Source organism: Cucurbita maxima, unplaced genomic scaffold (genome assembly GCF_002738345.1).
Source record: "Cucurbita maxima cultivar Rimu unplaced genomic scaffold, Cmax_1.0 Cma_Scf00024, whole genome shotgun sequence".
NCBI lineage: Eukaryota > Viridiplantae > Streptophyta > Magnoliopsida > Cucurbitales > Cucurbitaceae > Cucurbita > Cucurbita maxima.
This window is the reverse complement of record NW_019272040.1, coordinates 2270506-2295210: the sequence shown is the minus strand read 5'-3', so window position 1 is coordinate 2295210 and position 24705 is coordinate 2270506. Positions and strand designations below refer to the sequence as shown.

General features: G+C 35.7%; 3 protein-coding genes across 3 annotated transcripts; 1 reads left to right on the top strand and 2 right to left on the bottom strand.

Moving 5' to 3' along the window:
- Positions 1-2078: 2078 nt before the first annotated feature.
- On the bottom strand, positions 2079-3962 carry LOC111497961 (cytochrome b561 and DOMON domain-containing protein At3g25290-like). The gene is made up of 3 exons (XM_023148985.1): positions 3250-3962; positions 2893-3147; positions 2079-2393 (listed from the first exon to the last, which is right to left on the bottom strand). The coding sequence occupies exons 1-3, from the start codon at positions 3877-3879 to the stop codon at positions 2142-2144; spliced, it is 1137 nt and encodes a 378-aa protein (XP_023004753.1). The 5' UTR covers positions 3880-3962; the 3' UTR covers positions 2079-2141.
- A 1105-nt stretch (positions 3963-5067) lies between these two features.
- LOC111497695 (auxin-induced in root cultures protein 12-like) lies at positions 5068-6026 on the top strand. Its single transcript, XM_023148585.1, has one exon. The coding sequence runs from the start codon at positions 5183-5185 to the stop codon at positions 5936-5938; it is 756 nt and encodes a 251-aa protein (XP_023004353.1). The 5' UTR covers positions 5068-5182; the 3' UTR covers positions 5939-6026.
- A 1600-nt stretch (positions 6027-7626) lies between these two features.
- LOC111497677 lies at positions 7627-24048 on the bottom strand. The gene is made up of 16 exons (XM_023148555.1): positions 23882-24048; positions 23146-23276; positions 22505-22722; positions 21012-22117; positions 20213-20921; positions 19117-19609; positions 18035-18186; positions 14888-17956; positions 14570-14779; positions 13694-13897; positions 13138-13341; positions 11863-12018; positions 11245-11592; positions 10483-10909; positions 9594-9678; positions 7627-8456 (listed from the first exon to the last, which is right to left on the bottom strand). The coding sequence occupies exons 4-16, from the start codon at positions 22091-22093 to the stop codon at positions 8240-8242; spliced, it is 7356 nt and encodes a 2451-aa protein (XP_023004323.1). The 5' UTR covers positions 22094-22117; positions 22505-22722; positions 23146-23276; positions 23882-24048; the 3' UTR covers positions 7627-8239.
- Between the last annotated feature and the right edge of the window lie 657 nt (positions 24049-24705).

The following is a 24705-nucleotide window of genomic DNA, read 5'->3' as shown; positions in this document are numbered from 1 at the left end:
TACTTTGTTTGAAGAAAAAGCATGTTGAAAAGACAATATTCACTCCAAAAATCCAACCTTCTTTTACCCACTCTCTTCCACTAACTATTTCTTCTGTTCCCACATTCAATTGAAAAAGGCTAAGCATTTTGTTATGAAACAATGGTCCATTCCTCACTAAAGTCTCTCCTTTCTCAAGCAAAGTGCCTTTACCTATCATGCAACAAAACGAACTTCTCAAGCTTACAATGCTTCTTGCACTTGTCGACCTCTTAACGAGTGTCTCGAGTAAGAATTGAGCTTTTCGGTGGGTTCGGCTCCTTAAGACCCCCATAAAAAAAACAATCCCACATGACATAGCTACAAAGAACGAGTTGAAGGATACAAAATCTATGGCTCTGTTTGAAAACTATTTGATTTTGTTGGATGAAATTGTGATAATTTTGTTTGGTGAAAGAGAGGTGTATGAAGGGCAATAAATGAGTCCCTTTGTAGTTGTGTGTTGTTTGGGAGTTGCAAGCAATGCTTTGGTAAAGTCACAATCACATCCCATCCTTCCAAATGTATCAAACTCTATTAATTATTTCATTACATTTATGAACTATAATTAATTCAATTATATATATATATTGAATATGGTGGATAGTTCCATTTTCTAATTAATTTGTTCTCTATATATTTTTATTGAAATAACTATAAGTATAATGTTTTTTTGAAAACTATTTTTTTAATTTATTTATCGAAATTGTATTACGACTTTAGTTTTTTTTAAAAATTATAATTCTAGACTGACTGGAATCTAAAAAGAAAATGAAATTAGAAAATAATAAACGAAAATAAGGATGATATCGTATATAACTTTAATAAAGTGGATGAGTATTTAATTTAAAAAAAAAAATTGCATGCATGAAAACTTTAATTATTGGTAAAGGTTGGTGATAAAGGCTAAAACTCATTTTCCATTATTATTATTTTCTTTAAATGAAGCTTTATTGGAATATTTGTGTTTAATTTTTTTTTTCTCTTATTCTTTTGAAAAACTGATTTTTCCTTCTGTTTTAAATTCTGGGGTTTTTTTTAATATAAAAAATTAGTTTCTATTTACTTAATTTTTTATTTGATTTTAATATTTTTCAATAGAAGTTTTGAACATAATTAATGGTTAATTAACAATAAATCATGGGGTTGATAACATCAAATTATAAAATTATAAAATTATAAAATTATGGGGGACAATTAAAATAAACTAAAATAAAGAATTGAGGAATTTTACCAATGGGAATCATTTTTTTTATATTAAAAAAAAGTTTCTTTAATAATTAAAGGTAGATAAATAAATAAATTACTAATTAAAGTTATTGACTTTTTGCCTAACCCCTCTCTGTCTCGGCTTTCGAGATATATATTATTTAATAAATTAAAAAATTTCGAATTTTTATTCTATTATAAGGTTAAATAAAATTAAATAGAGATTTTTTGGGTAAGAAATTAACAGATTGTCTACTAAAAGTGAACTAACTATTCAATTGATATATTATGAACAAAATTCATTCAACTTAATTGCAAATAATGATTTTATCTCTGTCTCGTCTATAACAATTTCTATGAAATAATTTTTTTATATCGAAACGCAATAAAAATAATAATAATAAAGAGTTAAATATTTCCCAAAGGGCTTTTGTTTGTTTGTTTGTTTTTTCCAAATTTAATATTTTCCTCATCAAAAGAATAGGAAAAGAAAAAGGAACAAGAAATTAAATTTTTTTTAAAAAATAAAAAAAATTGCACTTTATAAAAATAAAAATGAACTGTTAGCATCGTTGGGAGCACTTGAGTGCAGTTAGCCAATCAAATCCCAACACTTGGAATACAACAAATTTAGATTTAACCATTTCAACAACTTGCCTTCCAAGGGGCCCCTTACTTTTGCCTGTTCATTATAAATTATTATTATTATTATTATTATTATTTTTTCTTTCCATAATTATATTTATCTCTAAATAAATAAGGTATTAGATGTGGTAATGTAATTTTATAAATAACAAAATAGAAAGAAAATAATAATAACGATAATTAACCTCACAACGACGTAATAAATAAAAATAATAATTTAAAAAGAAAAAAAAAGGAAAAGAAGGCGAGCATTGGGGGGGCGGGGGCGTTCAGGGAGAGGGCTTCCTCTTCAAGACGACGATCCAAGTAACCGCTTCCAACACCACAGCAACACCGCCGACGACGGCGATGGCCACCACGTACGCGAGTTTCCACTTGTGGGCGGGGCTCAACACATTGAACCCTTTGAACACGTTGATGATGCTTAGGATTAAGATGGAGTATCCTATGCTATGGTGGTATATGTTCCAATATATCCTGTATTTGTGCTCCTTTTTCGGCCTCAAAAACAGTGCCAACATCTGCACCACACATTTTTATCCAAACCAAAGAGGAACAAATCATTTCAAATACCAAAATATATATATCAACCTCTTGACTATGCTAAAAGCAAAATCACGAACGTTTATGTTTAAATATTATACAACTATAGAGATTTATGATTACTAACATGGTGTCTAAAACCATGTCCTTAACTTAGTCATGTTAATAGAACCCTCAAATCTTCATTCTAGAGAACGAGTAGAGCCTTAATTGAGAAGAGACTGTTTGAGAACTACAAAGGAAGAGGCATCAAAAGAGACTCTAAGTATACTTTGTTTTTTTTTTAATTAATTTTTTGAAATATATATATATATATATATAATTTCCTTTTTTTTTCCAACCACCATCGTAGTACTTATCTCACTGTTCTTCACTGAACGTATCATTTTCCGGGAAATTTTGCAGAACGCAGAGAAAGTTCCGAAACAGAATTGATTATTTATTGAGCAGAAATAAACGATTCGCGTGAAAACGTACCTGCAAAGATGCCATGGAGAATAGAGCAATTCCAATGTTCCGGTGATCGTAAACCACATACCCTTCAGATTCACTCCCAAGCTTCAATCCAGTCGCCCAACCAGCCGTTCCAATAGCGTACGCGGAAATCTGGCACGAAATATGAAGATAAAACCACGCTGGATCCGCCGACGGAAAAACCCTAAGGTACCTCGCAATAACGATTCCGATTGGGAAAAGAAGCCCCCAACTCACTGCGTTTAGAACTCCATGAATCTGAAAAATCAAACGCAGAGAAAAAAAAAAAAAGTCGGAATGAAAAAAAAAAAGAAAAAATCAGAGAAAAATTAGGGCACAGATTTTCCGTAGACATCGTACATTTTTCCTCATGGTTCTCGAATCAATTTTCCCGCCACTAGAGGCGGAGTTTGTCCTGCCGCCAGACAAGCCTAGGGTTCCTTTCGCGTTGAGATTGGGAGGTTTAAACTCATGAACGCCCAAATCCGTTCCATCAACAGACGGTCCAACTTGCCAGACTTGATTCACCGATTTAGCCGCCGCAGGCACCTTCAATTTCGCGAAAATCATCAACTCTCCAGCGGAAAACTCCGCCGTCGCATCCCAAACCTCGAAGGAAAGCTTGGAAGGCTTGACAGAGCCGTAAGAAGCAACATTATAAGTCTTGACAACTGGAACGCCGCCTTGTAGATAGGCAACGAGAGCCTGAGAGCCGGCCATACCAGTGGAAGTAGGATTGACGGCCCAAGCGATCCATCCGGCGGATGTGGAAGGTTTGGCAACAAAGGCAACAGAGAGAGAAGAATTGGAAGAATCGTAAGTCCAATGAATGAAAGCAGACAGGGAAGGGAGATCGGAGCAGTGAGAATACAGATTGTTGTTAGAGAATTTCCTGGAAGAACAGGTGAGAGAATCTCCTAGAGAGAAAAACAGAGACAGGAAGAGGAAAAACCACAACCCCCAACTCGAGGAGGAAGAAGAAGACGCCATGGAAGAGCAAACTGAGGTCTGTGGGGATTTATTTGAGGACTGAAATTAGCGTCTGTCAGAATGCAGTAATCAGCAAAGATATTGCTTTAATAAATTTAGCGACGGAACAGATAATGCTATAATTAGAGAATAAAAAAAAAACAAAAAAGAAACAAAAACATGAGGCTGTCGATTTACGACACGTGGCAAAACGATCCTTAATCTCATGGAAGCGCATTAGAGTGGTTCTTATTATATATATTGTTTTAAACAATCAATAATAATAATTAAAAAAAAGTTAATAATTCCGCTCAAAACGACACCGTTTTATATTATTTTAAAATTTTGACTAAAACATAATTTTAAGATTAAGGTTTTATTAAATATAAAACATATAATAGATTAATTAATATTTAAAATATTTCTATAATTAATATTTTTATCAATGACGTTACTTCATCCTATTTTTATTTTTATATTAAATATAAATTTAATCGATAATTAAACAATTTAAACATAGTTACAGGCACTATATCATCGACCAAATATCAGAATTTTGAATATTTTTATAAGTACATAATTGAAAGATAAAGTCTAAAATGCACGTAATTGATAGTTTTAGAGATTTATTAAATGCGAAATTTAAAAAAATATATTAATTAACACAAATTAAGGATATAATCCCACCTGAGTAACCCAACTCTTTAAATTCGTCATCAGTTCGAATGGTAAGTTGTAAACTCAGATTGGGATTCTTTGAGCAACTCACGTAATCGTTGATTTTTCTTGTCAATTGATTATGGGTAGCTTTATCGAGATCAAAAGCTAATTGCACAAACGCTCCTAATCCTGGCTTTAAAATTTGGGTGGAAGATCCTACTCTGGAATGAAAATACCCGCATTAATCAGGTTTGCCTACGTGGAGTCTAAAACGCTAGTAATCACCAGTCAACCATATGGCGAAGAATTCATTCTCGAACCTTATACACACCATCGGTCGCACTATGGGAGATGACCATGCCCAAAGGCAGGAGCGGAGTCGTAACAAGATAACCGTACTTATTTCATAAATTTGTTTTTTAAAACAATTTTATTAAAATTGCACTATCTTTATATAATTTTAATTATTATATATATATATANAAAAAAAAAAAAAAAAAAAAAGTCAGCATTAAATCCCTGATTTTAGGCGGACAAAAACTGATATTCCCCAACGATCTGTTCATCATTGTTCTTTAAAAACCCATTTCCTTCTCCCTCTCAAACCCACCATTTCCATTCCCATCTTCTTCCGTTCTTCATTTCTCCCCAAAATTCCTCAACAATGGCGTCCCTCTGTAAAATCTTCATCCCCTTCCTTTCCCTCCTCGCCCTCCTCCTCTCCTCCGCCCATTCCCTCACATGTTCTTCCCAATCCTTCCCCAACCGCACCTTCGCCCATTGCCAAGACCTCCCCCACCTCAACGCCTTCCTCCATTGGACCCACGACCCCAAAAACTCCTCCCTTTCCCTCGCCTTCATCGCCCCTCCGCCCCACTCCGTCGGCTGGGTCGCCTGGGCTATTAACCCCACCGCTACCGGCATGTCTGGTTCCCAGGCCCTAATTGCTACTCTTTCCGCCGATACCCCTACTGTTCGTACCTTCGATGTCGCCTCCTACTCCTCCGTCCGTCCTGCGCCGCTCTCCTTCCCTGTCTGGGATATTGCCGCTGAATTTGCTGATAAACGAATCACGATCTTCGCTACTGTGGAAGTTCCGGCGAAGGCTAAGTCGGTGAACCATGTGTGGCAAGTTGGAACTAAGGTCGACCCGGCTACTGATGCGCCGAAGATTCATGAGTTTGCGCCGGCTAATTTGAAGGCGAAAGGCGTGTTGGTGTTTGATGGGGAGGGGGGTGGTGGTTCTCCTGCGTCTGCGCCGGAGGATGCTGGGGTTAGTGAAAATGGCGGTGCTGCCGCCGCTGCCTCTGCGCCGGGATCGTCGGATAAGGGTGGGGCTGATGGGACTGGTAACGGAATTCCGGGGTTTGTTGTGGGTTTAGTTGCGTTTAGTTGGGGGGTTATTAGTTTCTCCTTTTAAATATTTTGGGGAGAAATGGAGAAAAAAAAAACCGTATCATTTTACAGATGTCTATTTTGGGGAATTATAATAATATATTCTTTTAAATAATTTGCTATCTTGTTCCTCTTTATTTCTTGTTGGTAATGTCATCTCTAACACTAAAATAAAAGGGAAGTTTATAATTCAAAATGCCCATGATGTCATTCACGTGCCACCGCCTTAACCTTGCTAACGCATTTTCCTGTCGAGAGGCCCTGATGGCGGTTCCCCGTCGTGTCGAGAGATGAGGCCCTGATGGCGGTTCCCCGTCGTGTCGAGAGATAAGCTATCAGAATCTAGAATCTAAGACAGTGTCATATGTGTATTTCTTTGTCTTCATATACCATATAAGGTACAGCCAATATAGGAAAAATGTAGCCGAGATGCCGGTTCCCCTTCATGTCGAGAGATGAGACCCTGATGGCGGTTCGAGAGACGTGTCGAGAGATGAGGCCCTGATGGCGGTTCGAGAGACGTGTCGAGAGATGAGGCCCTGATGTGGATTCGAGAGACGTGTCAAGAGGCCCTGATGACGGTTCCCCGTAGTTGGTGGTTCCCCTTTGTGTTGAGAGAATAGGAGGAAACAAGGAGAATTTTTTTCATATTAGCTAAATTGAATTAGGACAAGACTACATTGTTCATCTACGTCACTCTCGTCCCTCTCCACCTCACTTTTATATATAAATATATTAAATTTAAAACACAGACTCCTATCTTTCGGTCGCCTTCCTTGCCCCGTCACCCCATTACCTCATATGGTCGCCTGGGCCGTTAACCCCACCGGCACCGGCATATCTGGAGCCCAGGCCCTCATCCCACCCTCTCCGGCGACGACCCCTCCGTCCATATCTTCAGCATTTCCTCCTACTCCTCCGTCCGCCCCTCACCGCTCTCCTTCCCCATCTGGAACATCGCCGCTAAATTCGCTGACGAACGACTCACAATCTTCGCTACCTTGGGAGTTCCAGCGAAGGCTAAGTGGCTGAACCAGGTCTGGCAAGATGAACCAACGTTCGACCCGGAAACTCATGCGCCAGAGATTCATGAGTTTACACCAGCCAATTTGAATGCGAAAAAGCGCGTTGGTGTTTGATACGGAGGGTGGTGCTGGTCTTCCCCCACGTGCCCTCACGGCAGCGCGTCTCCTGCAACTTCGCCGGCGGATGTCGGGGTTAATGGAACTGCCACTGCCGGAATTGGAAACGGCATTTCGGGGTTGGTTGTGGGTTTGTTTGTATTTATTTATAAGGACATTTTGTTAAAGCTACATTATAAGTTGGATATTAGATAGTAAATAAATAGATTATTTTAAAAACATTACCACAAAAAAAGATATTATGAATTTAATGATTCTATAAAATATTAATTTATTAAATTTTTTCTATGATCCTTGGCCTATAGCGGTACCTTAACCAACCCCAGGTCCAATAGCTCGACAGTCAATCTAGTAACAATAACGGAAGTGGCAGAAACCAGTGTTAAATATTACCCACTCCATCCATATTTTAATTTGATCCATCATTCCCTATACTTTGTACTACAGTTTTTATTTTTTCTTTTTATTATTATTTTTTATTTATTTATGAATTTATCATTCTTATAACTAATGTATGAATTACATGTATGAAATTTAATTAAACGATAATTTAATAGCAATCGATATTTAGGCAATACGGTATCAAACAAACTTTATACACTAATAGATATTAGAAAATAGATTGAGAAGTTCGAGTAGATCTCTATTTCACTTCAAATATTACAACAAATAGTGATAAACTCTACTTTAAAAAAATACACGAAGTGATCATTAGTCAAATTCTATCAAAAAAAAAAAAAAAATGTGGCATTTCAAAAAAGAAATGCCAAGATAAGAGTAAAAACCTATCATAAGAGGTACTACACTAGGGAAACGTTGTTGACTGATCCTTCACTATCGTTAACTAAAATTGGACGTGCTAGTGTCGAGATTCAGATCCATGACCTCTTAGTCAAGAATATACGTCTTCACCAATTAAGCTGCTCTGATTATAACCATAAGGGGCAACTAGTCAATCATAGTTTCTTTACGTTCCACGTCTTCTCTTCAACAGCAAAGCATTTATGTTGAAATTTGTCAAAAAATTCTCTCTTTTCTTTTCTTGTTTCGTATCGACCATATAGATCTAAATCAGATATGTAGATGTATTTTCCTACTCTCCAGATCAATGATCAACACTAACTTTATCAATCTAGGTATACAAAAATGAACCAACCGATTCGAATGAAAACTGACCTTTTCTGTTAAGGATTTGAATTTTGCGTTCTTACGAGATCTCTCTCCCACTCGAATACTTGAGAAATCTCAGTATCTTGAGGTAACAAAACTTGAGGATCAAGAGACTTCTTACTAAGAATGTTTGAGATAACTACTTGAAGAGTTTGACAAGCATGGACTTCATCAATCTTCTGCAAATCTGTCAATTCTAAAGTATAATCTTTCCATGGTTGGTAGAACGTCCTGAAATCAAAAGATCGGTCTATAAGATAGATAGCACGATCAAGAGAATATTAAGAAAATTAGACAGACTATATTTTAATTTCTTCTGCAAGCAACTTTTCAGATCCCACTTAATAATGAAAATTAAAACCTCCATTCTTCTAACTTCATAATATATCATAAGATTCTACAAATGTTGTGGATTACAAAATTTGAATGCAGATTAACTGTCTTCCAACCTTTTTATCTAGCAAATTCATACTCGAAGCTGTCTTAAGCTATCGCAATCAGTTGAATTTAGAAGAAGCTGTTTATGATCAAAATGCACCATAGAACATATGTAGATTTGATCCAACAAGGATTAAGAAAGGTGGAAAGTAAATCTGAAAGGAAAAGATCAAAAAATAAATTTCAAAACTGAAAATTTGGAAGTTTGCCACTATAGAACTACAAGTTAAAAGGAGGGAAATAGTGAGATCCCACATCGGTTGGAGAGGGGAACAAAACATTTTTTATGAGAGTGTGGAAACCTCAACCTAACAGACGCGTTTTAAAACCTTGAGAGGAAGAGCAAAAAGGAATGTCCAAAGAGGACAATATCTAGTAGTGGTGGGCTTGAGCGGTTACAAATGGTATCAGAGCCAGACACCGGGAGGTGTGCCAGCGAGGACATTGGGTCAGATCCTACATCGGTTGGAGAAGGGAACGAAACATTTCGTATAAAAGTATGGAAACCTCTCTCCAGCAGACGCGTTTTAAAGCTTTGAGAGGAAGTCCAAAACAATATCTATTAGTAGTGGGCAAGCCAGAAATGTTTCTCCCCAAACAATTATGGTTCAGAAATTGGAAAGGTTGGGGAGGATTTCATGACATTGTGGTTTCTCGAAAATTTGCTATTAGACTCAGCAGAACAGAATTAAATTTCTTCTTTTTTCTTCAGTTTTTCCAAACACTGAACCCCAAAGTCTTTGGCTCCTAGCAGCTAGCATACTTTGTGCAATGCAGAATATATCCAAGACAAAATGGCAGTCACTTAAATACGACTGTGAATAAACTGAGCCTTCTAAAAAGAATATAACTACTAAATCTTTTGCATCTCTTGTTTGGGTAAGCTGGAAAGACGTCAAACAGAAAGGGTAGAGGATAGAATATGCATACCATCTCCATGCAGGATTTACTTCTTCAGGGCAACGTATCTTTGACAACAGTTGTGCCAAATCAGCTCCATGACTATGAAAAAGACCTGATTCGTTGTAAAAAGTAGATATCAGACAAAATATGAGACAACAAAGTAATGTAGAAAAGCAATTGAAATGCTTTTGGATTTACCTAAGAAATTATGCACTTTCAAGATATCCAAATGAATAAATTAGACGAGAACAGCTAGCATTACAGATATCAATGTGTAGACTTGATCAATATATAATAGTAATTACTTCCTTTTTTGCAACGTTATAATGATTGTTATTTTGACAATTTCTCATAACTAGGAACACAATACTTATACTACCGATCAGACTCAAAGTGAATCCTTCGGCTCGGAAACAGAAAGAACAAATGAGAAAATGAGAAAATGAGAACAAGGCCTCCAAAAAAGGAAAATTCATAAAGTTATTAAAATATATATAAAGTTCACATGAAGTACAAAATATACTCCCCTAAAAAGTATCAAATATTGAGTTAATTAAGTTTGGTGAACAACCGGCGACGAAGAGAAATGGTGGCTGGTAGCGAGTGGTCAGTGATGTTACTTGATAGGATTTTTAGATTCACGATTTTGTCTTTTTTGTTTTGTTTTGTTATTTTTTGTTTAAATTTAAATGATTTTCCCTTCTGTTTAAAAACTTCCCCTACCGTGCCCAAAATTAAAAAAAAAGCATGTAAAATAGCAGTGTCTTGGCCTACAATGAAGTGTTTGTGCTTCTAGGTTGCTGAGATGAATTTCACTGGTTCAATGGAAGGATAAAAGGTTTGCTCCAATAAAGACACCATCTGATAATCTAATCGCAACAAAAAATTTAAAGAATTTAAGACATTCAAAATATACCTGCAGAAATGAGAGCATCCAAAAGGAGGAGACAAAGGGCAGATATCACCACAGGGAGCACCATGAAACTACTCTTAAGATGTTGGAGATAGAAAATATTTGCGGCCAAGAGCTCCTCACAACCAAATTCATGTAGACTACTGTCATCACCCGTATTTTTAACATGTTCTAATAAAGAGTAGAGTGTTTCAGCACTCGGTTTTTCTGTAGTGGCAAGGTTCAAACTATCAAGCTTCCAAGAAATCCTTCCAAAAATTACAGAAGCAGATAACCAACGTAGAAGCTTTGATGTCAAGGATTCGTCAAAATGCTCTTCATCAGATTCACTCATTAAACCCAAATGAGATTCTTTGTCTATCATTCTAGAATCAGACTCTAAAGCGGTGGAAATTGCCCATGAAAGAAAATCTGAGCACTTCTTTAGGCCCTGCAAGAAATCAAAGAACCAGTTGATAATTTTAACATAAAACGTAGTAAAAATTTAAACACATGATTCAAGTGTAAGATGAAAAAATGAGACAAATGAAACACTATGAAGGATCATGAAGCATATCGATTATATATAATATAATTAAAAGAAATGATACGGGCTTAAGTCCATCAGACTCGCGGATAAAGGATGGTAAAAATACAACTTCCCCAATCAGGCCAAATTAATACAAGTTCAAGACGGGAAAAAGAAAAAATAAACACAACACTTTTTAAATGCAAGTAAATAAATCAAGGACTCTTTTTTTTTTTTTTTTGGTGAGAGAGAGATACCGTGCTTAGAAGCGTTTTCTGTGGAATGTTCATGAGTATCAATTTGAGCCCAGTAGCTGAATTTGAACCCAGTCTTGTACGATCTAATCTGTGAACAGCCTGATAAATGTGAAACAAGCCCTCAATTGACAACGTATAATGGGGCTGGTAAACTTTTCTTTTCTGTGATATTCTGAGCACGGATGTTATTATCTGCAACATTCGATTAACTAGTGCCCCTTCTATTAGCGATTCCTCACCACCAAGCAAGAGTTTGAAAAGGTTAGATGAAAATTCCATTAGCTGCTCAAGGGCATCTTTTTGCAACCACTCACAGATGTTTCTGAATGAAATGGCATTATTTACAACCTGGATCCAGAAACATAGATAAGAAAAAGAGATATTGGTTTAAGTTTATTTATTTGATCAAGGGAAAAGATGGTATTCCATTAATTGCAACCTACCTCTTCTAATTTTAATCGAGCACGAATCCAGTTTCAGGTATAAAATCCATTAATTATATCAAAGCGCACATCACACGGTTAAGTAGTAGTGAAAAAATAAAGCACATGGGTCATGACTGTAGAGAAGCTATTAAACCCTGAATGAAAAAAAAAAAAAAAATTAAAAAATTGCTACCTCTAATACCAAGTTCAGCTGCTTTGGAAAAAAGGATTTCTGATCTTCATTAAGTCTCCTGCTAGAGGTTGAAATGATAGAGCATAACCATGAAAATAGACCATGTTCCACCAAATAAAATGCCATCCGTTGCAACTTAACAGACTTCTTCATTACCTAGAATGTCCATAAGGCGGAAGACATTAAATTTGCTGATAAAAGCCCAAACGTAAAAGAAAACTGAAAAGGGGATATAGGAAAAAATGTGTGAAAGCTACAACAATCACAATATATCGCCAAAGAACCCTCCCTCCCCTCCACCCTCACCATCTCAAGAGAGAGAGAGAGAGAGAGAGAGAGAGAGAGAGAGAGAGTCTAACCTTTGGCATGTTCTTTAGAGGATGATAACATAAGTTGAATAATTTAAAAACTCTCAGGACAACAAAGTCCACGCCAAAATAGTACAAAACCAAATAGAATTCATCCAAAGAGTAGATCTAATAGCATTCAACCAGAGGAACTTTGAAACTCCACAAGACTTTTCCCATCTCTTTTACAACTTTCAATAGGTCTCTAATAAATCGTGGGTCTTTCTGCTTTAAATTGTTTCCCTTATTTGCTGTTATTTTAACCATTCCTTTAATCATTGTTTATATATAATCATTAATTGCTCTTTAAGTATAACGTGTTTAAAATGTACTGTATTATCAAATCAACATATACAAGTAAATAAAATACAATGGCACACCCAGTAATGAAAATTATGCAGCACACACCAGATAACAATCAAGAGAAAATTTAGATAGCAATCAAGAGAAAATTTTATAAGGTTAAAATACCATTTTGGTCCATGTACTTTGATTTCTTCTCTATACTTTCAAACGTCCATTTTTAGTCCTAGTACTCTAAATAACGCTTAAAATTGGTCTCTACCATTAGTTCAGAGTTAATTTTTATCGAAAATAATTAAATAATAATAATTTTCACATAATAAGAGACACAATGTGAACATATTCCAAATTTTATAAAATAAATACTAATAGAGTCTAGTTTTTTTTTTTTTATTTAGAAAAGCTAACAATAAATAGATAACAGAAACCACTTCAAGCTTTATTGAAAGTACATGGATTAAAATTGAACATTTGAAAGTGCATGGCTAAAATGGAATGAAACCCAAAACATAGAGACCAAAATAATACTTTTAACAATTTAATTAAAATAAGAACATTGAAAAGCTCCATAGATTTAATTTACCTGAAGAATAAGAACATGAATAAGACCATGAACTTGATTTACCTGAAGGATAAGCTCCTTAGATTCATTATCTGAAAGAGAGGAAACATAAAAGCTCTGCAGATCCTCGTGAATTGAGCTTTTGATATATAACCGGGCATCATCATCAACGTTAATCCCCACATAAAGTAGGCGCAACATCCATAACCTTTCAGATTTGAAGTTTACGGAGCTGCTCCAGAGAAAATTCTTAAACAAAGGAACCGACTGAAATTACCAATACGGCAAAAGAAATTTAGGCTTCAGCCATGAACTATCATGAAGTCTAAGGAAAGTATGCCAGAAATATGGAATGTGCAAAGGACAATATAATGGCAATAATGAAGAATATGAAATAAATAAAGAGATTATCTGCAAAACTGTTTTTTTTTTTTTCTTCCTTTTTTTCTTTTTTCCTTTATATTTTTTCTTTATTTTTTCTCTTTCGTTCTTTCTTTTTGTGTGTGTGTGTGTGTGTGTGTTATCATCATATACATATTCTCACTGAATTTTTATTTTAAGAGACATATAACTGGTATGTCAAAAAATGCAAGTCATATATAATTCATAAAAGTATTACCTTCCTATTCATCCTGGAAGATCGCACCAAAAATTTACTTAATGCTGCATAATGATGATGGGATTGTTCCAACAAAATAAAGGATGCCTCTGCAGCAAAAAGCGCAGTGATGGAAGGAATTCTCTGCCATGGCTCTTCAATGCCATTTTGCACATATGTTAAGAGGAGCCGTAGTCTCATGGTACCCTTTCTCCGCTTACCGCTCTGCAAAAAATGGTCCAGTTGTAAACACTTGGAGGAAAAAGTCATAAACCTTAAAAGGAGAAAAATAAAATGAAATCCAATGGTGCAATAATCTTTCTTGACAGCGGTTGGGTAGACTTGGACATCATCCTTTCCACCTTCCTTTCTATCCAGGGAAGTTGTTTCTTTGGCTAAAAAAGAAAACACATTGACAACCAACTTTTAAACCTAACAAGTGTTATCTAGTGCCTCAATACCCCGTTAATATCAGCCATGACACAAACTGCTTTTAAATATGCTTATACTTCACCCTTTGAGCCCATGTGAAGCATAATTCGAACAATCCCAAGCTGTCCGTCATTCGGATTCCATTAATGGAAATGCAGCATATAATCAAATTCCCAAGATAGCATTTTTCTAAAGCAAGTAACCAATGAAAGAGCCAAAGAAATGCAAAGCAGCATAGACCTTATTCCAGCTGAATTGAACTCTAATATTACGCTCTAAATGTTGTTTTGTTGCTTTCACATATTTCCTGAGTTCTAATAAGGTGTTCCATTATTGAACTTTTTCTAAAGTGATAAACATGTGTTTAAGAAGGAACGCACGGTACCAAATTTCAAGCATCAGTACAAGCATTGCATGCACGATAAATCAACTAGAAACCATATTTAAGAAGAATATTAGGATTACCTCCAATGCGTCTTTTAGTGCCCCAAGAGTTTCATAGCCTAATTTTCTTAATGTTTCATTAGCTGAAGACAAGCTAACAAATGCAATTGCAAGCAAACCCATCGAAGCAAATTCCAAAGCTTCGATGTAACCAAATGACAGAGCATGAATTGAAAACCGCAAGACATAAACTGGATCATATTGTTCAGGTTCAGTACCGTGAAAATTACCCTGCATCAATGCATTAAAGTATTCATTTTGAACACAAAAGTATTAAAGAAATTGTAAAAAGAAGCCTTTTGATTTGTGTCAATACAGGATAATAAAATTATTGTTCACCTTAATGAGCTCATCTAGATTCTTTATTTGATACTTCTTCATGTGTAATACGTCATCCAATTCAGTTCTATCAGGAGAAAAGCATAGCACTGTGGACACACATATTCTGGGATCCACGGGAATATTTTCTCTAAATTGATTTTTGCGGCACTGTTTGAGAACTTCAGCATCATTCCTGATATTTGAAGAAGATTCCTGCTCTAGAAGCCGTTCTTTTGAAACTCTCGATACAGCATTTCCCCATAAAAAATCCATTTGAACAAGATTTTTCGCATCTGATCCAACTATAGTTTCAATGTCATTTAATGTCTTTAAGATAGCAGAGTCAGTTTCACTGATAGTGCCACCATAAGAAGACAGAAGCAGTGAATACAGTTCTTTGAAATTTACAGTATCATCTTTTCCATAACCACCTTGACTTACCTGCTTGTGCACAAGTACATGAACCATCTTAACAATTACCAAGCGTTTCAAGTCTACCTGAGTGGTTCTTGAATCTTCGTGGCAATTAGATTCCCAATGATTAGTTGAAGGTATGACAAGTGATCTTAGTATGCTGGACATTGGCCTCAAAAAGGTTTCAATCGAATGAGATGGTTTTGGAGCTGAATGGACAGTGGGAGCAAACTGGGAGTGCGCAAGCAGCAGCTGCAAATATACATCTTCTGCAAATCTTCCATCAGACAACAAATTTAGAATGCTATAAAGAATATTCAATGTTGTTGGATCCTCAAACCTATATAAGAGGGAAAATCTCATTAATTGCTCTAGAAAGGGGATGGATAATAATTTGACAAGCGCATCATGCATTTCTGTGCTTAATTCAAGAATATTGTTCAGTATGAAAAGCTCCAAGTATCTGAATAATCTTGAGTTGTCCATTTGTTTTTCTTGAATATCGGAGATAAAAGAAAATCTTTTCACAATCCACTGCCAGATGTTCACCAAAATACTCAAGTACTGCAATCTTGAGGATTCTTCTTCATTTGACCTTGCTGAAGAATATTCTGACGACTTCGCATCTTCTTTTGGCAAAGACTGGATGCTGCAGCTTTCTGGAAATAGCAACACCCTACAAAATGATATCTTCGCAACAACCTTGTTGAGAAAATTTAATATCTGACTGGGTGAATAAGAATCAAGTTCATCAACCTCAAATTCTAAAACTTCATCAGTTGAACAAGAAGCTGGAATAAGGCAACTAAATACTTTCAATCGCTTCTTCACTGTCACCAGATCTCCACTAAATGCAAAGTGGTGCTTTAGCATACTCACTGCTTTTCCAAGGAGACTGTCATTAACAAGATCAATAAATTCTTGAGTGGATGATGGAACTAAATCACCAAATTCTTCATAGAAAATAGTTTTGGTCACGAATCTCTTCCATTTACGTAAACCTTTAAAAAGAATTCTTGAATATACTGAAGAGAAGCTTTTGAAATTATACCAGCAATTTTTTCCAAACTTCACATCAACTGAATTCAAGTATAACAGAGAAGTAGGCAGGAGCATCAAAAATTCCTCATCAGAAAAATGGAAGTTCAAAGTGTCTTCCCTCTCAATGTCCAAGGAATTCTTGTTCATAACATCCACAATGAAGAGACCAAAGATTGAAAGATGCAAGGAGCTAGCCTCAGTAAGAATAAACAACAATTTAGCTTTTTCTTTATTGGTCCCATAGATGCAATAAGAAACCAACTCACTTGATAAGTTCACTATAAATCTGAACATTGCTAAATGTATTTGATCAAAATAATCACATAGCATGGATTTCTTTGCACAAATAGTCTTAACCACTTCAAGCAAGCATGTATCTGCAAACTCTGACTTGTAACGTATTGCAAATACTTTTGTTTTAGTGTAAATTTCATCAATGATTTTACATGCATTCTTCTCATCCATTTCCCAAAATAACTTGTACTGTAATCTTCTAGAGAGTGATAACTGCAAAAAGCCTGTGGTCTCTCTTAAAGAAATGACAGCAATGCCAAATCCAAATGATAGCCCATGAATTTGGGCCATCTCAGATTTCTGTACCGCCAAGTCCTTTATGTATACTCTATTGAATATCCAAGTCGCTAATTCAAGAAGATCAAAAGGAGGTATAAAATGATTTAAAGCATGTAAAGCAAAAAACGGGGGCAGAAGAGGTATCAGGTCCATTGTATCAATAAAGAGATCAAAACGGTCCCTGAACTCAGAAAATAGCTTCTGTATGAGAACCTTAAAAGTCTTCAGTATCTCTCTGAATGTTGAATCTAGGCCATCACAGGAGGTTATAAAATACTCACAAAAAGTGGTCAATAAGTTGACAATGTGACGATCTAATGTGTTGACACTCTTCCCAGACAATTGAACCAAAGATTCCAAATTTAAATTAATAGCATCATTCATCAAGTCCCCTGGACAGTTTAGGGGACAGGACAAGGATGATACTACAGCAGGATGAGAGAATATGGTTTCTGCTACATCTTGGACCTCTAGCCTTAACAGAGAGCCCTTGTAATCTCCAGCAGTGCCAGAATGAGTTATTGAAGCTAGCAGCTTAGCTACGATGTTCTGAAGAAGCATAAAGCAAATTTGGGAAAGCTGCTCAAGTTCAACTATAGGCTTAAATCTATAAGAGATTCGTATCTGATAGGCCCAAAATAGGACAAGCCTTAGATACGATAATAGAAGGTCATCAAATGTAAACTCATTTAGTTTTAGCAGAAGGAAATCTTGTATCTTCGGAAGCATAAGAGAACTGGGACCACGAGCGCACATGATTACAGGAAATAGAACATGAAAAGGTGTTCTCTTCAAAATGGTAGAAAACCCAGTGGAGTATGCTTCAATTTTATCGAACTCCATGTTGCAAATTTTTTCTTCATCATTCATTAAATTACAATGACCAGCAAAAACATCCTCAGTATGCGTAGTAGACATTCTGCGGGAGAAGAATAATAAATTTTTCAATGGTCTCCACTCACAGTTAGAACTTCCAGATTCCACATCCAAAGGACCATGGTCATCGAATACCTCAGACAAGATAGATTCAATCACTGAAGCCAGTAACAGAGTATCGACCTATAATAAAAATTGATGTCAGACTTTTAAACAACCTAACCACTAAAAAGTAGAAACCTCATAACAAAAAATGTGCACCTGAGTCTGCAAGAGATACTTTAGCGTACTGCTCACATAATTAGATATAACTGCTTTCTCAAGCTGGGTGAAGGCTACAGATTCAGAGCTGAGCAACCTTAGACACTTCTGCAGAACACATACGATGATTGGGCTGAACTTTGGTGAGACATCTGCAAGAAAAATAGAATGACGGACAGAAAGTGTATGCTTCAGTCATTTGGCACACGATGGACACAAAATATATATAAGCTGATTTATATTTATCTGGAATTAAAAAACAAGACTGAGAAACTGAATTAGCCAAACAAATTTTGTTCCAACCATCTTTGGTTAAATGTACATAGATCATTTTAAATGCTAAGGAAAACTGGAAAAGAATATTGTAACATATAAATTATTTTTTAAAATAATGTCAAGCGTCTCCACAATTGGTTTATCAACTTAATCTAGAAAATATGTGATTAAATAAAATGAAGAAGCTGAGATAGGTGTCAGGTTGATATTATCATTCTGAAGTTATTTTTATTGTTGTAGATAAAAAAATTTCTTTATAAGTAACAATTGAAAGCTATTGAAATGTTTGACTGACTCAGAAGAGAAACAATATAGTCCTTGTCAAAGTGGAAAGCGATATTAGACATTCAAAAGAGATGCATGAATAAATCAATATTGTGGTCCCAATGAAGTGAAAAATCATGGTACCAGAATCACAATAATATTTTAAAATATAGATAGATAGATATAGATATAATATACAATTCAAGGATCTAGACTAATCACACCATAAGATTCATAATAAGGAAAAAGCAAAAGCATGGACCAAAAGTTCACCATAAGGAAGGCTCTATAAACAAGCTGGAGATCTGTTTTTGATCTCTGAAAGCTAATATCCAAGAATCAAGATCAGATATCCAACCTTCTGAATCCGATATAAATATCCGAACTCCAGCTAAATTAAACAGGTACATTGTCTATAAAAAATCTATTCACATCAATGTCAGGTATATTCTGTCTATAACAACTTTATTCACGTCAATGTATAGGAGGGGAGACATACAACCCATCAGGGGACAAAATTTTGCGTATGACTTACAAATTACCTTTGGCATCTTTTAAATTGCTGATGTAACTCTTCACAATACCCCAATATTTGAATAAGTTATTCCCCACAGTGGAAATTGCATCACATAAGAATGAAATTACTGTATAAATTAGATTCTCTGAACTTTCTGTCTCAAGTTCCATAAGAGATGTTCGTTGATCATGATTCAATAAAAATAAAAACCATGATCCAACTTCATACACATTTTGGTCAAGAGCACCAGTACTTAGAATAGAAGCTTGGGCCAGATAATATGCCTTTTTCTTTATGTCCCCGTCTGGTGAATGAATGAACAAGCTCATAAATGAATGCAGATGCTTGTACATCCCTGGTGGAGTTCTAAAGTGCGTTGACCTCATTGATGATGATGGAACATAGTCAATCAGCAAGGACAGCAAAGAATGCTGCACAATAGTGGGCAATAGTAAAGAATTTCCAAGAAGACTGATGAAAAATTCAAACGATCCCTCCAAAGTATGTGGCAATCTTTGCTGCAAAAAAGAAGTTTCAAATAAAAATCATGAAAGATGATAAGCACAAGGAGGGACAACAACATAGAGCTCCAATAATGAGTAGTGACATTGCATATCATACATAAAATGTATATCAATTATCAACCAAATATAAGCATTATCCTCTTTATAAATGTCTGAATATATGCGTATTATACATTACTAGTATATCAATTGTCCCTCAAAATGGAAGCATTATACTCTCTATAATTGTCTGAATACAAGAGCATTTATCAGCTGATTGAGTTGAAGACTATAGTTGACCATCTCCGAAGTCATCTTTGATTAAAAAGATTGCCAACATCATACAAAATCCATGTTCAACATTTAAATTGAATAAATACCAATAAGAAATTCAAAAAACTAATTCCAAAAATTGCAGGATAACCATTTAATTACAATGCCAAGATGCCAAATAAGTATCTTAGTTCTACCGCTATATTAGTTATTTCTTTATATCACAGAGAGACATGATTATAGTATCAGATCACAATATTCTCTTACAACCTTACGTGAACAGGATATGTTCTTAAGTTGTCCTAGAGTTTTAAAGATCACAACATTCTCTTAAGTTAGACTTACATGATAAATTGTAAGAGCATCCAATATCTTTGAGTGGAAGTACATCTCTACGTCATTCACTTCAACAAGAGTTGACAATGGATCCAAATCCCATAGTTCAGCAATAGAAATCATGAGTTCTCTTTCCTTCTCTGATGTCTCTACCGAACAGACATCCATCATTTTTTCATCAATATCTGGAGCTGACACAATTCCACTAACAACAATATCAGTGTCATGATCTGGTGAAGTTGTTTTTAACCTTTTAACACCATGGAAGCGGCATTCCAGACCAGAGGCCCTTTTCAAATTAACTGCTTGAACTCTAGATTGGCTAGCGAATGAAGAAAGTAGAGTAAGTAGCACTTGTGAATCAGGGAGCAAAGTTTGAACTTCATTCTGCAATTCCTGCTTTAGAGACAGCCAATACAACATCTTTTGCTTATTGCCAGAAGATGCTTGGTTTAAAACATCAAAAAAAGAATTGACCATCTTCAATGCCTCAAGTAGAAGTCGTAGAGTGCCATGCTTTACAAGAATATTTGAGTGAAGCAAACCTTTGTTGATTACTGATCGACTAAATGGCCGAGAAGAGAGACACCTTACAATGTTTTTTACACAAGCATTGTCCAATGAAGTAGTATCATCTGATTGAGAATCAATAGATCCAATAGACAGGTCATTGCTCACAGAAGAAACCAACTTAACTGTCAGAGAAACCACAGAAAACCTGCAATTGGAAAAGTGTCCATCACATATACAAGCCATCATATTAAGTACACAAGGTCATAAGTCACATAGTTGCAAAAAGAAATCTCACCAGGTAGGTGATAAAAAGTCTTCAAGGTTGTAAGGAAATTCCTCCAAGTAAGTTGAACAGAAAGTTGGCTGCCCCCTAATAATTGCCAAAAGCAAGTCTCTATGATAAAAAACTCCAGTTGCTTTTAACTTCTTCATGAGGTCCATTAGTCGCTTTGGATTACCTTTTAAGGGATTTGGACATCGTTTCAGATCTGGCATTAACCCATTACATGGGTCAGTACAAACCATAGTTAAAACCTGGTAAGCCACCTCTGCAGCAGGACCACCATTCTCTCTTCCACATATGGTGGCCAATTGTTCCAAAGTAACACTTCCAAAAAGCACACTCCGAAGACCTGGAGGTACCAGTGACTCCTCAACAAGGACCTTGTCCCTCAATGTGGATAAAACATAAATAATAGTCACTTCATCATCATTTGCAAGTCCACGAAGCACACCAGAATACATTTCCCTTTGCTGCAAGACCCACCTCAACAATTCAGGCTTCCCCACCTCCAAAAATGACATAGCAAACCCAATAAACAACTTCCTTGACGATTGCTTTGATCCTTTCTGATTTGGCTTCTGTCTAAATTCTGTCAGCTTGGAAAATGCACGAAGTTTAAAATCAAAGTTCTTTGCAACTCCTGAAGCCAAACGTGAACCGCGCCGAACAATGGAAGACATCAACAATAGAGCTGCATTTTTGTGCTTTAACTCTTGGGAACCTAGTTCACTATTTATGTCTCCCAAGCATTCTTCAACAAGTGATCGGGCCATCATGTCAAGAACACGACTAGTTGATATTCTCTCCAAGTCATTAAGACTGTAAATTCCATCAGGATGACTCAAAATGGCAGAAACTAATGAAAATATATACCGCATTCCAGCCTTCCCCCGTTGGAGCTTCCAGGCATCTAAAAGTTCTGAGCACTTGGGAGAAGTCTTTGCATATAAATGGAGCAACTTACACCCAATCTCCCCTTTTAATAACTTTATGAACTCTTTCGTAGCATCTGAGCATATCTTAATCTCCAAAGAGTTAATTTTAAATAGGAGCTCTTTGAGCTTAGCTTCAAGGTTTGCATTTATCGTATCCATAAGACCCAAGTTTGAATGAGTGTCCTGGAATAAAATTCAAATCAGCTACCATCTCACTCATATTAAAGTACATTTAGAACCAATTTTGTTAAAGAATTCAATTGATTTGATTTCAATTCCACTTTTCTCAGAACATAACTTCAAGAAGAAATTAATTATTTTGAATTTCATAGTCTAGAAATGTTGAAATTGTACCCTCGGGTGAACTTTTTCAGGGGACTTGTAGCATATTTCTTTATTCTATTCTTCATAAATGCATCAAGGTAGGTTTGATATTCTAGTAGCATAATATTTAAGGACTTGTAACCAATATATTTCACTACCATTGAATAAAAACTTGAGCTTCAAAAAAAAAAAAATTATTAAAGAAAAATGATAACCCTAGGGAGATGACATAGTATTAGCGCTTACTTATCCTTGTCAGTTTCCAAGGAGAACCTTAAACCCAAGTGTGGAGTTTCTATCCCCTTGACACTCGTCGATAAGTTCTAATCCTCCATAATCACACCCTTGCATCAACTTCTTTTAGATAACACCATCGCCAAATAAAGGGCATATACAAGCAGCCACAACCCATAAAAAATCCCTTGCCTACCTTGCCGGTAAGTCTAAAGAACCAAATCTGCTTGCTGCATGTAGAATCAGAATGCAAAAGAATGGGAGTCACAAAAGACAGAAACTAGTGATATTGCACTGAAAAAATCCCATTTTCTGAGGGGGGAAAATAGCGAAAGAAAGGGAATGATAATCCCATTCATATGAGAATATATATATATATATATATATATATATATCAAACAAGCAACATTGAAAAGGGGATGAGAGAACAAAAATATAAACATAGATAATCAATAAGATCATCTCAATTCAATATAAAAACCATACAAATACGAACAGACAGAGAAGGAAAAAAACTTGCAAAGGACATTACAAATTTGCAACCAAACGAATTGACACAGATGGTTACAGCAGAGAGTCCTTAAAACAAGAATAATTAACTATTCCTCTAGCTGATTTCTGCCTTTCGGCCAAAAGGAGAAAGAGAGACTTACAGTAGCTTATAGCATAGAGGGGGAGACAGGGAATAGAGAAATAGTGAGATTATCCAGTGGACTAAGAAACCTCTGGTTGATTGTCAGGTGACGCAGCTATGGATAGAGCTGAGAAGAGGGCAGCTGTTTAACTGTTACAAACAAGGGATTAAAAAATAATTTGATAAGGAGCCTCCACTTATAATAACGACTAGCAAAAAGAGCCTTTTTCTATCTTTTCATTAATCAATCAATAGTTTGCTTCTTGTTCCAAGATAGAAAAGAATGAAAAAAAAAAAACGCATCTGCTATCCATTGAGTGTGGTGTGCGCATTGCAAGGAGCCAGAAACAACCACCCATGGATGCATAAGATCTCGAAAAAAATTTCCCTACACTAATTTAATTTCAATATGTGCGACCTTTTAATTGTTAGGCAAAATTGGTAAACAATAGATTACTTCGATTGGTTCTAGACAAATAAGCAAAAACGGACATGCTGGGAAATTCATGGTGGGTGGAGCTTTGGAAGATTTAGGAGAATAAAAACAAGGCAATTTATAGAAGAGACCACAGATACATACACAAAACCTCAATGCATATGCAAGAAATAAAAATGCAGAGGGTAGCACACGGCAGTTCGGGAAGTCCCAATTTGCCGCAAGGCTGGTTTCTTTTCGTTGCTATTCTACTATAAACAACGCAGTTCTAATTTGGGAGAATAACGGTAAGAACAAGAGAGTAGAACATCAGAAGTACCCGCTAAGATGGAAGCGGCGGCGGCACTAAACGGGAGAGACTCGGCAGTGGCGACGGCGACACGGCGCTGCTGAAAGTTGGAGGAGCCGGCGTGAAGGTGGGTGGAGCACGTGAGAGTGAGAGGAAAAGGGTTTAAGCAGGGTTTCTCTCTCTCTATTTTATTCGACAAAATGGGCTGATTTTACAGAGCATAAGCGTGGATTGATTTAGGTTTTTTTTTGCATTTTTTGCATTTTTTCCAATTGGTATTATGTTATATAAATGGTATATTGTAATTTAATTAATTACTTTGAAAAATTAATTTAAATTCCTAATTTTATGGTAATTAAAATTAAAATTTTATCTAATTAAATTTGAACTTCCATAAATATATACGCAGTTACACCAATGCTATATCGTATCTATTATATATATATATATATATATATTTGCATATACTCCACGTTTAGGTATATTACCTAAAATGAAATTTAATATGCTCAATAATATAAATAAAACAACAATATACAATAAAAATTGTTCTTTTAAAGACTTCAACCTTATTGTTCTTTTAAAGACTTCAACCTTGTTCCTACATGACCCGATCAATTCGATTAGGCACTCGCCATCTATTTTCATTTTCTATTTTAGGTTTCTTCTCAAGGTTTTTAAAACAATTCAAGAGGTTTCACAACCTTATGATGAATGTTTCGTTATCCTTTCCTAAAACAATTCGAGAGGTTTCACAACCTTATAATAAATGTTTTGTTATCCTTTCAGGTTTCACAACCTTCACAACCTCTCCTATGAGACTCGGCATCTTCACTAGCACACCGTCCAATATC

What these genes read in the sequence shown, in the direction of transcription:
- LOC111497695 (XM_023148585.1), top strand. Translation starts at nt 5,183, where the DNA reads ATGGCGTCCCTCTGTAAAATCTTCATCCCCTTCCTTTCCCTCCTCGCC.
- LOC111497961 (XM_023148985.1), bottom strand. Translation starts at nt 3,879, where the DNA reads ATGGCGTCTTCTTCTTCCTCCTCGAGTTGGGGGTTGTGGTTTTTCCTC. An exon ending in CGAGAACCATGAGGAAAAAT is followed by an intron (nt 3,148 to 3,249) that starts GTACGATGTCTA and finishes TTGATTTTTCAG; the next exon opens with ATTCATGGAGTTCTAAACGC. An exon ending in TCTCCATGGCATCTTTGCAG is followed by an intron (nt 2,394 to 2,892) that starts GTACGTTTTCAC and finishes TGTGTGGTGCAG; the next exon opens with ATGTTGGCACTGTTTTTGAG.
- LOC111497677 (XM_023148555.1), bottom strand. Translation starts at nt 22,093, where the DNA reads ATGGATACGATAAATGCAAACCTTGAAGCTAAGCTCAAAGAGCTCCTA. An exon ending in GACTTTTTATCACCTACCTG is followed by an intron (nt 20,922 to 21,011) that starts GTGAGATTTCTT and finishes TTCCAATTGCAG; the next exon opens with GTTTTCTGTGGTTTCTCTGA. An exon ending in ATCTAGATGAGCTCATTAAG is followed by an intron (nt 14,780 to 14,887) that starts GTGAACAATAAT and finishes GCATTGATGCAG; the next exon opens with GGTAATTTTCACGGTACTGA.